Source organism: Camellia sinensis, chromosome 12, assembly GCF_055761805.1.
Source record: "Camellia sinensis isolate YWXY chromosome 12, ASM5576180v1, whole genome shotgun sequence".
In the NCBI taxonomy this organism is placed as follows: domain Eukaryota; kingdom Viridiplantae; phylum Streptophyta; class Magnoliopsida; order Ericales; family Theaceae; genus Camellia; species Camellia sinensis.
The window spans coordinates 44,778,162-44,795,658 of record NC_138972.1 but is presented as its reverse complement, the minus strand read 5'-3'; the positions used below and the strand labels follow the sequence as shown (position 1 = coordinate 44,795,658).

General features: G+C 36.5%; 1 protein-coding gene across 4 annotated transcripts in view; it reads right to left on the bottom strand.

Annotated features, from left to right (window-relative positions):
- Nucleotides 1–431: 431 nt before the first annotated feature.
- LOC114258402 (putative methyltransferase PMT6) overlaps nucleotides 432–17,497 on the bottom strand; it is a 32,334-nt gene continuing 15,268 nt past the window's right edge. Inside the window, exons 3-8 of one of the 4 annotated variants that reach the window (XR_003627968.2) lie at nucleotides 9,698–9,987; nucleotides 5,134–5,517; nucleotides 3,849–4,095; nucleotides 3,618–3,756; nucleotides 868–1,076; nucleotides 432–762 (exon numbers count right to left, since the gene is read on the bottom strand). Coding sequence is in view for 1 of the 4 variants with exons in the window: in XM_028198357.2 (XP_028054158.2) it covers nucleotides 918–1,076; nucleotides 3,618–3,756; nucleotides 3,849–4,095; nucleotides 5,134–5,517; nucleotides 9,698–9,987 (1,219 nt within the window). In the remaining 3 variants the exon portion in view is untranslated. Of the gene's footprint in view, nucleotides 2,200–2,679; nucleotides 3,757–3,848; nucleotides 4,096–5,133; nucleotides 5,518–9,697; nucleotides 9,988–17,497 lie in introns of all 4 variants that reach the window. The other 3 variants (XR_003627967.2, XR_014346253.1, XM_028198357.2) reach the window with 3 other exon arrangements.

The window sequence follows — 17,497 nt, the reverse complement described above, 5'->3', positions numbered from 1 at the left end:
TTAGGAATATGATACTTGATTGATCTGAATTCACTTCCATCCATTTCTTTCCCTTTTAGGCTGCGTTTGGAACTAAATAGGGTAGGTGGCTATCAATGAGTGAGAGGGAGAGAGAGAGAGAGAGAGAATGCGAGAGTGAGTAAGCCGAGAGCGAGGCTGTTTTGGCCTAAAAAAGTAACAGTTTCTAATGTTGTCATTGGAATTGATACTAAGAAATTCAAATGACAATGATATTCACTTCACATTTCACTTCCAGGTTAAGAATCATCAGCACAGAAACAACAATATAGACAAAAATGATGTTATGTAGTGAAACATGCTTTAGCAGTTAGGCATCTGTTGTTTGATGAACATGATAGAAATCTAAATTCGTTTATATTGTATGCATGTAAAACAAAATTATCTCTACTTCTATGCAAGTAAAGCAAAAATGTCTCCAAGATGTTTACATTTTGTGATTAAATAATGAGAGAAAGAAAAGTTTGCACATATTTATATGCAAATACATAAATCATTAATGCAAATCTGTCTCTAAGATGTTACACTGTGTTTGAACTCGGAAGAGAAGAAAAATCTAAATTCCCTCATCTTGCATGTAAATTCATGAAATGAAATCTGCATCTGAATATATACAAATGAATTTAACAATTAAAAGAACAGCCCAGTGCACAAGGCTCCCGTCACTGCGAGATCTGAGAAAGGTCTAATGTACATAGTCTTACCCCGTGTGCGAAGATACTGTTTCATTAATAAGTGAAAAACCTACAAACTTCATATAACAAAATCAATTGCAAGACAGGAGACAATGAGAGAAAAAATAAAACAAAGGAAGTCAGAATCCTCATGATACAAGCAACCTATTGGTACCTTGCAATTAAAACCTGTATAGGTGAAGCTTTGCGTAGTTGAAGGTGGCCTTAAACTATTGCCCAAAACTTCTTTCTGCAAATTAAGACCGGTTCTGTTTTCTTTTGTTCATTTTCCAGTGAATGTGATTCGACATCCCAAAGGAATTTTGAGGCAATAGCTCTTATTCTTGATATAATTAATTCTTCATCTCTAATAATGATAATTCCCTGCACATTAATGTTGTCAGAATCTTTTCCAATCGTTCAAGCAACTTCCACAAAACACAAAATTACATGCAAGTCTGGAGAGCTAGAAACTAGAATTGACATCGATGAAACTCAAGTCAGTCAATGAGAAACTGGGCAGGATCAATGCTTTCCTGCTTCAGATTCAGCATAAGTATTTGACATTTAAGTGCAATCATGGTTGTCAGTATAGTCTATCAGTTCAACTGTCAGCACCTGTTACCCAAAACCAAAACAAACTACAAAGCTAATCTCAAGCCAAGTAACCGATTCATGGAGCAGATGCGGGAGCAGGTTTGTGAATGGGAGCATGAGAGCGACTTTCTCAAAAATATCTCGAGACTTCAAAGCGTTTATGTACGTTCCATTTATATGTCATACATATTATCAAGCATTTTATAACTTTTTTATTTATTAATTTTTTTATAAAGGTGATTAATATTTACTAAAATAATATTGTTTGATTGGCATATTTACTCAAATAATATTGAAATGCAATTTATATTTGTTTTTGCTAGGATAAATAAATAAAAGAAAACAGAACATTGATTAGCCTAGCAGTAATCCTTTCTCCCTTCAAAACTTGGTAGACTCGTTCCATTATAGTTTGCATGAGAATGCTACTGCATGACTTCCTTACAGTGAGGCTTCTTGTGTGAGCTTGTTTGACCCATTTTCGTTCCAATTCACGAATCCACAAACTTATCTATGATTCGTTAGTCTACCGCTACAAATTACAAAAGTCAGAACCCCCAAATAAATACAACTTTTGTCAATTGTTAGATATGGTTCACAATTATGGATTATTAGTCAATTCATCAAATGCTTGGCACCCAGAGATAACCAACTTTAACGTGAAAAAATCTCAATTGAAGAACCACTAATTGAGATTTAAAAAAATCACAAGCCCAAGGCCACCAAATCAATCCACTAAATCAAGTGAGCAATTAAAATAGTCTTGCAATCACCAGTGAATCCACACCCAACAGACTTGAGCTTGCCTTGCCTAATCCATGCTCATTGCTCTCTTGGGATTTATTTCCAATGTGCCAAGTCCAAGACACGATCAGCGTCTCCGGAATCCACCAAAGGTCTTCACAATTGCCTTTCGGCTAAGAAGCACGGACACTTCTAGGAAGGTGACGTATCCGTGTCGGGTACGTGTCGGACACCGACACTCTTTGGACACTCTCAGGACACGTGTCCGACACTCTTCAAAACGTGTCCTATTGCTGAAAGACTTGGACACTCTTTGGACACTTGAAGGACACACGTGTCAATCGTTTAAACACACATGTCTAACGATTAGACATACGTAAAACTAATTATAAGTTTGAACAAAATAACTTAAGATACAATAACAAAATAAAAACCATATAAATTTATAAGAATTAGTGTCATATTGTATTTTTTATTATCTTTGAATGATATATTCATATATATATAACAGATAATAAATATATAAAATTATGTATTTCATGCGTGTCCTCCTCGTGTCGTGTCCTGCATTTTTTGAAAATTAACGTGTCGGCGTGTCCGTGTCGTACATGTGTCGTGTCACGTGTCCGTATCCATGCTTCTTAGCCTTTCGGAATCTACTAAAGGACTTCGACTAAGTGTAGAAGAACTGACTTGTAGACTTGGTTCAAGCTCATCGATCCATAGATCTCATGATTAATTTCCAAGAGTTGAAGAAACCTCTATCCAGATCACATCTAGGCAGGGAAACCAGACACTAGGATCTGAAAATGACTGAGATTCTCGCTTTTGTAACTAACTGTGCCGACCTTGACTGCTCAAGTCGTCTCATCACTGCTCAAGTGATGGAATCAATTTCACAATAGTTTGTAACAGACATTGAGATCAAGCAAGGTGAGATCTACTGCTGGACCACCGCTCAAGTGGTGGATCCTTCAATTCTACTGTTCAGTTTGTTGAATAACGTCAGCTTTAATTCACAGCTTAAGTGTACGAGAGGGATTCACACACACAAGTACATGTACATGTACTTGCTAAATAAAATTTCAAATGGAAACAAGATTACAACTAAAATAAGTGTTTGTCAATTGAAATAGCCAAAACTAACTTCTAACACCTGAGGAATGTTAGATGACTCTAGATACTAGTATAAGACACAGCAAAAAGGACATGGATGCCATAAAAGCCCAATAACCAGTGCCGAACCTACAAATTTGTTGTTTTGGGAATGGGTGGACTAGGTAAAAATCCTATAACTCTAAATACCAAATAAACTAAAATTCCAACACAATATAACTCCTAATCTTCCATATTTTTTCATCCAATTTCTTCTTGATCCCCACTCAAAACACATTTCTCATGCCTAGAACCCTGAGCTTTTACTATTGTACAAAGCTATTCTAAACCGAAGATATCTTTATATTCATATGCATTCATGACTTGATAGAAAATTACATCCTATCATTTCAATAACCCTGATGGAAATTAATTTTTGATTTTCCAATTTCTATGAGCATCAAAAATAAATTTTACCAAAATAATTACCTGAGGTCGTATTACCCTGTCCATCTCCAACATAATATCCTCAAGTAAGCAACCTTCTTCACGATTTTTATAGTGAGAGAATAGATGGTTAGCATGCAGCAAATCATATGAGCGTGGATAAGTTGAGAATGGCTCACACCTACATGTAGCAGAGCAAATATTAGTAAGATATATTAATGAAATTTTAGCATGCAGTAGCTAACTAGCAATAGTCATTAGATAAAAACTTACCAGTCGTGAAAAGCACCAATCAGACCTCGGTTATATATAGCAGATAATGTATTATTCATGCTTATTGGAACTATGTTCATCACCCAAACAGGCCATGTACTCAATGCAACTGCAAATCCACCACAAAATGCATTCATATCCATGACATTTCGTACTTCTGTCTCATCCACATTCATCAGCCTCCAGTACTGGCGAACTTGATCTTGCCAAAAGAGGGTATTTGAAATGAATTTTTTTTGATTGATACCTAAGGTAAGCATATAAATGATTAGTTAAAAAACTGCAAACATTAATGTCGACAGATATTTTTGGGTAATCCTAGTGCTAAACCCCAGACAAGAAGGGAACAAATTAATGGTCTACATCCATGTCAACCGCTATGTGATGGGAAAAAACATAGTTATGACATTTGTTCCAAGAGCCGAGCAGTAAGGAAACTAGAGTCAGAAAAATACAAATTTTAACACTAAAATCACCATAATCTACCAACCACATGTATTTCAGCATTCACTAAATCATCTTGAAACCTCGTCCTCATAAAACATAAAATGATTATCATCACAGTTTTTTATTGAATATCCTAATGATAGTCGAAACTAATCTTTTATTCACCAAGAAAACCACTTATTAAAATTTTTCATGATCTAAGTCAGCAAAAATTGAGTCCAATACATGTCAAAATTTTCCACACCAAGTCTATGAGAATTAGAGAATCAACTCTAGCCAAAAAAATTCCCTCAAATAGCAAGCATTTGCTATATACCCTTATGCTGAATTCAGAATTGGTGATGTGAGTAGTATATGTTTCCATCATACAAAGATTTGCAAGCATCATATAAACACAGAATTAGTTGGCATAGATCCCTCATCTACACTAAGTGCAGTAAGAACTTCAACTCCACTGATTATCCATATTAATCTAATCAAAGCATAAAATAACTTTCATTTAGCAGAAAGTTGAGTATCAGTGGTGCACTGGAAAACTACTATCCTGACAGCAAGGCTTTAGCTGAATCACATTCACTTTTAATGCCCTACTTCTTGAGACAAATCATAAAAGTGAATAAACATAATAATGTTGAAAATAGCTTCCATATGCAGTTTTAATTCTTTGCTCAATGAACAGTGAACAAAATAATGCCTCTAATTTAAATAATTATAAAAATAGATACAAGCATTCTTGATAAAAATGCCATTATATTCAAATTGCATGCAAAATTAGGAGCAAAAAAATAAAAACCAGAATTCAATTCTACCATGCTCGGTAAAAGAGATTGTGCCAGACCTATACTATTAAGACTTTCAGAATATTCTGAAAGGCGCTGTGGCTTTGGAGGGAGCTTGTGAGACTCCGCTTGTGCTTTACTTAGTGTGACACAGTTCCTAAGTGACGTGTTCCATGATGGATTAGAATCATCTACAGAATCACATATATGTATGAGCTTCTGCTCTGCGTTGTGGAGAAGACATGATTGATTTTCTTGCTTAATCCAGATTGCAGTCTGAACTTTTTGAGCGATGAGCTTCCAGCACATTCCAGAAGTCAAATACATCAACTTATTCCATATCAATGGATAATCTTTATCCTTTCTGTATGCAGGTGGAGCTGAATAAACAAAATATCCATTAGATCGCAGGAGGCGATTCACTTCTTTGAGAAGAATACCATCTACAAAACAACAACAAAAGTCGAAATTAATCAAAAGGCAAATTTAAGAAAATATCATAAGGCACATGAATCCTGCAATACAAAGTAAAATCCAACTTGGAATCGTACTTAGATTGACAAATAACCCGAGCACAAGTTCAGTCAACCACTAGGTAAGGATAAAAGTGAGTTACAGTGCAATGCTTTAGCCCTTTATCACTGTCTTAAAAGTTTTCTAGCAAATTTATTCAATTCAAAATAATTATAGAATTTATTGCTTCTTGATGAACACACCAATCATCAACAGCTATGTCAAAGTCTCTTATAAGGAGCTGCTTTTTTCTCTTCCCTTCTTTTCTTTCTTTATTTATTATTATTATTTGATTTCTTGGCCCTCTAGATAAAACTGTAATACATGCTTCTACCAGAAGTTCAGGTCCCAATTCATAGAGGTGTTTGTTATATGGCTGCCATATGAAGTTTTAAATTGTTTATCTTCGTCTGTAGAGTTAGAAGTTGTTTTCCCTTTGTTTTGGACTTTAGATTGTTTGTTATGTGTGTTTATCTTTCAGAATGTCAAAAACTTGTTCCTCTTTTTAAGGGGTAATGCAGGTTCCATGTAGTGTTAGTGGAGTCAAGTTGTTAGTCTTCATCTTATCCATTTAGCACTAAGCATGGACACAAACATGGACATGTGGCATGACACGAACATGATATTGACAGTCTGACAAAAAATGTAGGATATGGCACGTGGGGGACACGTGCAAAATATATAATTTTATATATTTATTGTAATATTATATGTAAGGATAAATAATAAATAATCATTTATTATATAAATGAACATTTAAGTCAAAGATAATAATTTTTAAAATCTAAAGACAGAGAATATGTATAAATTTACATTGTTTTTGTTTTATCATTGGATTCCAAGTTGAGTTTATTTAAACTTATAAACGGTTTCATATGTGTAAGTGTTGGAAAGTGTCCAACAAGTGTTGTGCCGTGTTGTGTCAGTGTCGGACATGACAAGTTACCTTCTTGGAAATGTTCGTGCCTCTTAGATGAGAACCATATCAACAAAAAGCAGCGTTTGGATTTTCAAGTAAAACAGTGTGTTTGGGGGTTTATTTTTTCCCTTGAAGCAAAGCTATCTCTACAAAACTTTTCAACCTCAGTTAGTGCAATAAAACAGGGTGGCTATTGCAACACTACCAAAATGTTGGAAAGGGTGAAATTGAGTTGATTTCTGCAGTATTAGGTTGCAGGACTTGCTGAGATACTCATCTGGATTTCTTTGGACAAAACTATGTTATGGTGTTTAATTGTAGATTTTGGCCATGTTTGTTAGGGGTATATAAGGGGCAGATACAAGGGGGGACCAGATAGTATATGATGTGGGTCCCACATGTTTTCTTGTCTCCCTATATCCCGTGTTTGGTTGCTCCGGATATAGGGAGTCCGTATAGTATATGATGCAAAAGAGGATATGCAATACCAATCCCCCTATGGTATTGTATATGCAATACCAAACATAATATAAGTGACTCCACTGTATATAATCTATCTTATATCTTACAACATATTATATCTCATCTTTATCCTTAGGTATTATATATCATCCTCAAACCCTTATATTAAATGTGGACAATCAAACGGGGCCTTTATGCCCAAAACATAGGGGAAAAGGTTGAGGACGACATGAATCGGAGAATAGTAGCTTGGGAGTGCCTATGGGAGCGTATATATATTTTCTATATTAAATGTATAAATATATTCTAACAATATTTTTTTTTTCTATTTATTATAATATGTGTTAAAATATGAATAAATATTAGAGATTGAAGATGTCAACTTCAAATTGTCTTTGTTAAATATTATGTAAATACAAAGTCCTAAAATATGTTTTGAGTTATTTTTCTTTTGTTTCTTTGAAATATGTATATTGGAAAGAACCACCTCAATGAGGAGCGAATTTCTTACTAAGAAGCATAGAATCGAGTTTATGAGTAAGAGACATCACTCCAGTAGGAGTTTCCTACTACTAAGACATGCGTATGTGCACAAAGAAGAAGAAAGCCAAGAGCTTTCCCTCACAAGGATTCAGCAAATCTCACACAAAACACTATATAAACTCCATTGAATAATTGAGATTTCACATATATTTATAGGCTACAAACTCTTATTTCTGTAAGGATTAGGACTCAACTTTAGAAACAAATAATATTTTGTAAATACAAATGTTCTAGAACAATTAGGACTCCAAATAAAAATCAAATAACATTACTTGATACAATATGACTACTAGATTATGAAGCACATATACTTCAAATAGGGTGATGTATCCATATCGTATTCATATCGGATATCGATACTCTTTGGATATTCACAGATATGTATCGGATACTTTATTAAAAGTATCGGATACTTTTGAAGTATCGGATACGTATTACTTGTTTTACGAAATTATAATTGTAGCATTTCTTGCATAATATTATATATTATAATATAATTGCAAGGATAAATATAAGAATATTTTTTTAATACTTTATTTAGTTCTTTAATATGAAGAACAGTGAGTTAAATAATATAATTTGTCAAATTGATGTATCCTAATTGTTTCATGCATGTCCCCTATAAATACATAGAAAGTAAAGATTAATAAGAGAATATAATAATATTAAATAAATAAGAAAGTAAACTTGAATACAAAATTTTTTACTAGTGCCAAAGGGAAAAAAGCACCGGATAAGTTGTGGATTGTTCTATTATTGTAATATAAACATGTTAGACTTGATATTGAAATGAAATATTTGCAAGACCTACTGCCTTCAATTAATAACTAATTTTTAAAGATTAGTATTTTGCATTATAAAATTACATTGTGGCTTCTTAACATTCTTTACCTTATGTGTAACTCACTACTAATAATTTTAAAAATATATATTTTTCACAAACGTATCCTAGCCGTACCCGTATCTTATTTTTTTAGGTTTTGTCATATTACCGTATCCGTATTGTATCGTATCCGTATCTCGTATCCATGCTTCCTAGCTACTAGACCCATGCACAGTGAAAAGTGTTAACTTAGGCTTTGGAGGGAGAAATTAAAGATTGTATTATTAAATTAATCAAAAGAAGTATCTATAATGTAAACTAAACAAATCATAATAACAAAACCAAATACTAAACTACCCTTAAGCTAAATAATAAATAATACACGTTCAGGATGTGACAGTAGGAAGCAGTGAGAGTTTGTCAAGTAGAAAGCAGAAACACAAAACAGTGTGAGACTTTGTGAAAAAGTCAACCAACTGCATAGTAGAGGAAACAAAGGACAACAAAGTGTGAGACTGAAGATGATGATGCAGAAGTGACAACAATCTCAATATGCTTGGTCTTCTCATGAAAGACACAGTTATGTGTAATATGAATGGCACTCTTATCATCACAATACATAGGAGTGGACATAAAAAATGAGATACCAAGATCCACAAGCAGCCAATGCAACCAAACAATTTCAGCAGTTGTAATAGCCATAGCACGATATTCAGCCTTAGCAAAAGAAAGAGTAATAACAGTACGTTTTTTGCTTTTCCAGAAAATGAGTTACTCAGAAAAACACAAAAACTAGTAGTGAATTTAAGATCCATGTGCATCTCCTGCCTAGAAAACATCAGAAAAAGCATGGAGTCCCAAAGAAGATGAAGAAGAAAATAACGAACTCTGATGCAAAGAGTCTTGAAGATAATACAAGATACAAAGAACAGCAGCACAGTGAACTGTAGTGGGAGAGGAAACAAATTGACTAACATTATGGATTGCATAAGCAACATCAGGGCGTGTAGTGGCTTCTAACAAGAACATGATACAGATTGTAGTGGCTTCTATCCCAATTGTACCACATTTTAGAGTATGTGGCGTACCATGTTCCCATTTTCATTCCTTGTACCAGAATGATCTACATTCTAGGTAACATAGGTTCCAACACTGATAAAGCAATGCAAAAAATTTAGACAGCTCACAAGCTCGCTCTTTATTGTTCAAGTTTTGAATGGCGCATGAAATTCTAAAAGCTAAATTCATCTCAAATATAGCAAATTTAAGTTTATGTATATTAGCAAAATTGACATTTCTAAAAGCCAATATCTAAAAGATAACAGATTGAACTTCAGCAAAACTTCCCTTCTAATAAACATACCATTTTCATGCCAATCAACACGACACCTCGAACAGTGAACCATTTCAAAAGAGCTACTAGGATATGGTAGTTGTTTTGTGGCTAAAGCAGCAATCATTGCTCCAATTCCTCGCTCCAAAGCAAACTGAATTTGATTTTCATGGCCATCTTTGGGAGCAAAGGACATTGTTTTTATATTTAAGTCAAGAAGATAAGCTGAGAAGCTAGCAACACCACAACCAACATCTAGAACTTGAAATACCCCAGCAGAACGCAGATCACCGGAATCATTAGTTGTCATATTTCCTAACCTACAATAAGAAAATAAAATAATAATAATATCAATAGAAATAACAATAAATTGGAAAAATAACCTCAGGATCTGTCTTTAGTGAAACCATAATAACTACTAGTCTGTGCCACGCATAATAAGTAAAAGTATTGCTAAACTCAGACAATAGAATTTAGATACGGAACTACCCAAAGAGGCAATGACTAATTAACTGTATAGTCCTATAAATACAACTGGAAGATAGGCAGTTGCACTGTAAAACGACCCATCTTTTAAAGCCTGATACCAGGAAGAATACCATACACATGTCATGCTGGTATACTTTAATTGTTTGCTCACTAAAGTGAAATACATAATAGAGCATAATAAAAATAACATTTTAAAAAAATCGAATGGAGATCATTTTTTTAAGCAAAACTGCAGAAAAACAACTATCAAGTAATCCAATCACTATCAAATATGACATTTGTATGAGAAAATATCATCAACAATTTTATGCCCTTCTCTTGTGACTATATAATGCTATATTTTACAGTTTTTTCTGTTACTCATATGCATTAATGTTTTCATGTTATTCCATATGCATCATGACTATTACCTAACTAATCAATGTCTCCAAAAAGTAATCACTTTATCATCTATTTGCATACTTACAAGGACTTTATTCATTATTCTTCCTTTAGTGGCAAAAGAACTTGAAAAGATGCAGAAAAAGTTTCATTTGGGACGTATTGGTAACGAGTTTAAACATTAATCGGTGAATTGGGACATAGTTTGTGCTATTATTAGTGAGAAAAGTTTGAAGATTCGGAGGCTTGAAATTTTCAACCAGGTCCTCTTAAAGAAAACAACTATGTAGCTATGCCAGTGAGAGGGACAAGAAGAAAAGCATTCAAATCAGTTGGAAAAGTAACTACTTTGAGATTGGTTGTGAGCGGGGCCAGACTGCTCAGGTAATAATAATTTTTAAGAACATAGAAAGCAGATCCTTCAAAGAGATATAAGATAGATAGTTGATAGTTCAAATATTACTCCATCATGGGCTTATAAAAGTTTGGCCCAAGGAAAAGATAGGAAGGAATGTAAATGTACAAGGGAGCTACATATCCAAACAAATTGATAGAAGTCAAGCACTTCCAATGTCGTTTTGTCATAAAGATCAGATACTGAGAAGGAAGAGAAGAGAAAATCAGAGTCAGATTTAGTCAACCATAAGAGTTAGCTCAAGGCAATCAAGGTTCTGCTACATTGTCAGTGATGAGTTGTACTTTGGTTACTCCATCTTCATCAAAACCTGACATAAAATGCCATAAGTTGCAAAGCCCAAAGGAATAGAAACTCCGACAAAAGCTACCCCCACTAGAACATAGAAAAGTGTAGATTTAGAGAAGAGAAAGAGTTAGGGTATGACTTAGACCTCATCCCCTTTTATATAGATAATAATCAGTAATTACAGGAGTGCCACAAGGCATAAATTATGGGCCAGTCCATTACACCAATTATGGGAGAAAATCAAATAAGAATAAAATCACACAATATTATTTCCTATTCTAACACTCCCCCTCAAGTTGGTGCGAAAATATCTCTCATACCCAGCTTGTTGAGAATGCCATTAAATGATTTGCTCCTTAGTCCCTTGGTGAGTACATCTGCTAATTGGTCCCCAGTCTTCACAAAAGGAATACATATGGTGCCACTAGTAAGCTTTTCCTTGATGAAATGCCTATCAATCTCCATATGCTTAGTTCTGTCATGTTGAACTGGATTATGAGCTATGTTGATTGCGACCTTGTTGTCACAGTATAATCTCATGGAATCGATCTGATGTAACTCCAAGTCTCCCAACAATAGTCTAATCCATAGCAACTCACATACACCCTGAGCCATAGCCCTGAATTCTGCCTCAGCACTAGAGCTAGCAACCACATTCTGTTTCTTACTTCGCCACGTAACTAGATTGCCTCCAACAAATGTGCAATATCCTGAAGTTGATCGTCTGTCAGTGATTGATCCAGCCCAATCCGTATCAGTGAATGCCTCCACACTGAGGAGTCCATGTTTTGAGAAATAGAGACCTTTTCCAGAAGAAGTCTTCAGGTATCTCAGAATTCTCATAACTGCCTCTAAGTGAGAATTTCTAGGAGCATGCATAAATTGGCTTACCATGCTCACTGCAATGGCAATGTCTGGACGTGAGTGAGATAAGTACATGAGCTTACCCACTAGCCTCTGGTATCTCCCCCTGTCGACTGGATCTCCCTCTTGATCCTCACTCAGTTTTTGGCCGGTTCTAAAGGTGTATCCAAGGTTCTGAAAAGTGGTTGCGGTCGCTGTAACGGTGGCGGTGGTGCGGTCGCAGTTGCGGGATGTAAAGGCCATAGCGTAACGGTTGCGGTAACCGGAACCGTGAATTTTTTTATTTTTCGCACAATTTGAAAAAAATTTACCGATACGCACATTTTTTTCCCATGATCATATTTATTGGGTTTTAAAATAAATATTGATCAATTTTTGTAAATTTTTAAGTTTGATCCAATATATTTCGTATTTTTAAATCACTATAAACTAAGTTTTTTACATTTTATTTTAATAATTAATAACTTTATATTATACAAAAAAATCAATCACTAATTATTATATATAAGATAAACAATGACAAAAGTAAGAGAATAAATAAAAATTTAAATATATATATATATATATATATTTTAATCAAGCCAAATAGATAATGACCACACTTATTATTATTATTTTCAAACAATATATAGATAGACACACAAACAAAATAGTTGAATGATAGCAGTTGAATACAATAGCATAGGTCTTATAGTTTCAACAAATCAATAACATGTTCATCTTCCCTCTTCTCTCTCTCTATCTCTTGCTCCTCCATCTTCCCTCTTCACTTATTTTTTTTTTTGGCATGTTTTTTCAAAAGAAGCAATTCGGAACCGCTACGTAACGGTGCGTAACAAGCCATTACGGCTGTTATGGCACCGTTACGACCACTATAGCGGCTGCTACGGCCGACACACCTGTGAATCTCAATCACACTGCAAAAGCGGCCATAACGGGTGGCGGCAACCACCACAACCGTTACGTAACGGCGTTACGTAACGGTTGCAGCCGCTTTTTAAAACCTTGGGTGTATCACATGATCTACCTCCAAGCATTCCCGTTTCCTTTAGCAAGTCAAGTACATACTTCCTCTAGCATATGAAGATACCATCCTTAAACCGAGCTACTTCAATGTCCAAAAAATACTTCAAATAGCCTAAGTCTTTGATTTCAAACTCGTTGACTAAGTATTCTTTTAAACGAGGAATCTCCTCAACATCATCTCCTGTCAAAACAATATCATCAACATAGACAATAAGAGCTGTGGTCTTACCATGCGAAGAGTGTTTCACAAACAAGGTGTGATCAGCTTGACTTTGCTTGAACCTATATTTCAGCATAGCTTGAGCAAACCTTTCAAACCAAGCTGTAGGAGACTGCTTTAGTCCATAAAGTGACTTTTGGAGCCTGCATACTTTACCGTTGGACTTAACATCTGCAAAACCAGGAGGAATATCCATATAGACCTCTTCTGTTAAGTCTCCATGAAGGAAGGCATTCTTCACATCAAACTGGCCAATCCAAATTTGCAGCAAGAGAAAGTAAGATTCACAGAATTCATCTTAGCAACCGGTACAAATGTCTCCTGATAATCCACCCCATAAGTCTGAGTGAAACCATTGGCAACCAGTCTTACTTTGTACCGTTCTATGGAACCATCTGCTTTCTGTTTTACCGTGTACACCCACTTACACCTAATTGGATTTTTGCCTCTAAGTAACTCCACTAACTCCCAAGTGTCACTCTTGCTGAGAGCTCTCATCTCTTCCATCATGGCATGCTTCCATTCAGGAATGAAGAGAGCATTCTGAAAATTGGTAAGAAGACTCACAGAAGACACATTAGACAAAAAGGCTTTATATGAGGTAGACAGATTAGAATAAAATACATGATTACTAATAGGATGCTGAGTACATGGCCTAACCCCCTTCCTATTAGCAATGGGAATATCAAGATTTGAAAAATCAGGAATGGGAGCACTAGAATTAGAATTTCCTGGACTCTCAGGAGAGAGGGGTGACTCTGGACACTTATTCGGAGAAGAAGTTAGCAGTGGAGGAAGGAAAGTAGGCTCTTGCATCCAGGTGACTTGTTGTCTATCATTGTCCCAGATATAAACTTTGCCTGCTTCCTTTTCCTCAACAACTGCCAGCTCATCATCCTTCATCTGTTCAACCACTGGCGGAAGTGGAACAGGAATCTCTTCACACCAAGGCTCCCCCGGAAAGGATGACTGTGATACAAGGGAGGTCGGAAAGTAAGGCTGAAACTCAAAAAATGTGACATCCATGGAGACAAACCATTTGCGAGTAGGAGGATGATAACACTTATAACCCTTTTTGGTGGCAGAATAACCCAGAAAAACACACTTAAGAGACCTAGGATCCAATTTACCACGAGTGGGTGAATGATTATAGACAAAGCAAACACAACCAAAAGTCTTAGGAGAAATGGAGAACCCAGAAAGGTTAGACCTGAACAAAACTTGAAGAGGTGTTTGTTTTGAAAGACTTGGGTAGGAAGACGATTAATCAAATAAGCAGCAGTGAGAACCGCTTCCCCCCAATAGGAGTAAGGAACCTGCATCTCAAAGGATAGACAACGAGTGACATCAAGGAGATGGCAATTTTTGTGTTTTTGCAACACCATTCTGTTGAGGGGTGTTAGTACATGAAGTCTGGTGAATAATGCCATGAGTGGCGAAATAAGTGGCAAGACCAAAGTCAATGTATTCCCCCCCATATCAAAACATAAAATTTTGACAACCGCCCCAAACTGAGTACAAAACATTATATGAAAATTTTGAAACACAGAAAATACCTCACTCTTATCTTTCATCAAATAGACCCAAGTTGCCTTGGAACAATCATCTATGAAGGTAACAAACCATTTTTGACCGGTTAAAGACACAAAATGGGATGGATCCCAAACATCAAAATGAATCAAAGAAATGGAACTAAACTTTTATTAAGAGACGGAGCAAGAGAGGCTCTGTGTTGTTTTCCAAGTTAACGAGACTCATATTGAAAATCGCATACATTATTTTTCTCAAAAACGGAAGGAAATAAATGCTTAAGTAATAAAAAAGAGGGATGTCCCAAGCGACGGTGCCACAACCAAATGTCTTCCTTGGTAGATAGTAACTGAATAGATGAATGACCCAGCTAGTCTGTCTGATCCAGAATGTAGAGCCCATGTTCCTCTCTACCACTGCCAATTCTCTTCCTCGTGATAAGGCCCTGAAAAAGACAATGATCAGGAAAAAAACGTCACGCTACAATTTAAGTAACGGGTAATACGACTCAAAGATAATAGATTAACACTAAAATTGGGAACATGGAGGATAGAGAACAAAGGAAGGGAAGAGGTGGCATGAATTAAACCTTTCTCTGACACAGACGACATCATACCATCAGCAATACACACTTTTTCCTGACTTGAGGAGGGGTTATACTTGGAAAATAAATTAGAAGAGCCAGACATATGGTTGGAAGCACTAGAGTCAACAATCCATAGTACAGGTGTATGAGATAGCAATACACATGGGGAGGAAGTCAAGTTACCTAAAGTAACAAAGGAAGAAGAGGGTGCACCTGTAGCAGAAGTGAAGGCTCGATGGTCTAGAAAGTGGCGAAGAGCAAACTCAAAATCCGAGGTAGATAACCCCGAAACGTCAACAGGATATGAGACAACCAGAGATAAAGATGGTGGCTCAACAGTGTCTAAGAGATGTGCCCGAATACCAGGACGGTCTCCTCGACCTTTGGACTGACCAAATTGACTCCCGCGAGTACCAGAACGATCTCCTCTACCACCAGAAGGAGTCCCATGTAGCTTCTAACAAGTTTCTCGGGTGTGGCGAGGTTGACGACAATAGTCACAATAAAGATTATCCTTCTCAGAGGAAGGACGAAAACCACGAGACACACGATCTCCATCTCGAGGGGGTGCAAAAACCAAGGCCGAGCGATCAGTACTAGCAGAAGAAAGCATCGCAGAGCGGCGACTCTTCTCATTCTGCACAAAAGCAAAGGCTTCCTGGAGAGAAGGAAGCACATCCATACCAAGTACTCTGCTCCGAACCGGATCATATTCCACATTTAGGCCTTCCAAGAACTTGAAGACCCGCTCCTGTGCCACAAACTTCTGGTAACCCGCAGAATCAGTGGGACAAACGGGCTTGTAATCCTGAAGGTGATCAAGCTGCTTCTATCCATTACTAAGAAAGGTAAAATACTAGAGGATAGTCAACTCACCTTGTACCGACCTTTCAATGGAACGACGTAACTTGAAAGCCTGTGAGAAATTCCCTTTCCGGGAGTAAGTAGTAGCCACGGCCTCCCAAATATCATGTGCAGTGTCCATAGAGAGATAGCCCTCGCCAATCTCCGGGACTATAGAATGGATCAACCAACCCATAATGAGAAAGTTGGTGATCTCCCATTGATTATAACTCGGGTTCGTAGTAATAGGTGCCTGTATCCTGCTATCCACATATCCCATCTTCCCTTTACTCTTCAAAAAGATTGTCAAACTCTACGACCACGCTAGATAGTTCTGACCATTGAGTAGAGAGGTAGTGATTTTAAGACTAGGGTTAAGGGTATCAATCATAGTAGTAGGGATAATAGAACTCTCACTCTTAGGTGTCTGAGAAATAGTGGACACACCGGAAAAGTCTACCATGGATACTATACTAATGAACCTTTAAAAAAAACTAGTCTCAATCACAAACCCGGAAGATAATAGTGGAAGGAACGACACAACAATCACAAAGAAAGCATAAAGAATTAAAAACTCTTTTTCTTTTTTTTTTTCCTTCCCTTTTTCTCTTTGTTGTATACAAAAAAGACAGACAAAGAAGACAATAGAGAACACCAACTAAACAGAGAAGATGACAGGGAAAGACGAAGGAGAGAGCATAGACGAAGTCAAATGGAGGACTGGTCTTGACCTAGAGGGCCTCCAGGGCTATCAACAAGCCTAGAATGGTGGCCCAGGGCTGTCAACAGACCTAGAAGGGAACAGAGAGGGCTTCGGTTGTCCTGGGTGAGGAGGTCGACTGACCTTCTGAAGCAAAGAAGGCTTTGGCTGCCCTAGGTGAAGAGGCCGACTGACCTTTTGAAGCAGAGAAGACCTCGGCTGCCCTGGGTAGAAGCCAACAGGCCTTCTACTGCCCTAGGTGAGGATTGACTGCCCTAGGATCAAGGTTCTGAAAAGCGGTTGCGGTTGCGGTCGCCGTAACGGTGGTAGTAGCGCGGTTGCCGGGTGTAGAGGTCGTAGCGTAACAGTTGCAATAACCGAAACAATGAATTTTTTTATTTTTCGCACAATTTGAAAAAAAACTTACTGATATGTATATTTTTTTTTCCATAATCATATTTATTGGGTTTTAAAATAAATATTGATCA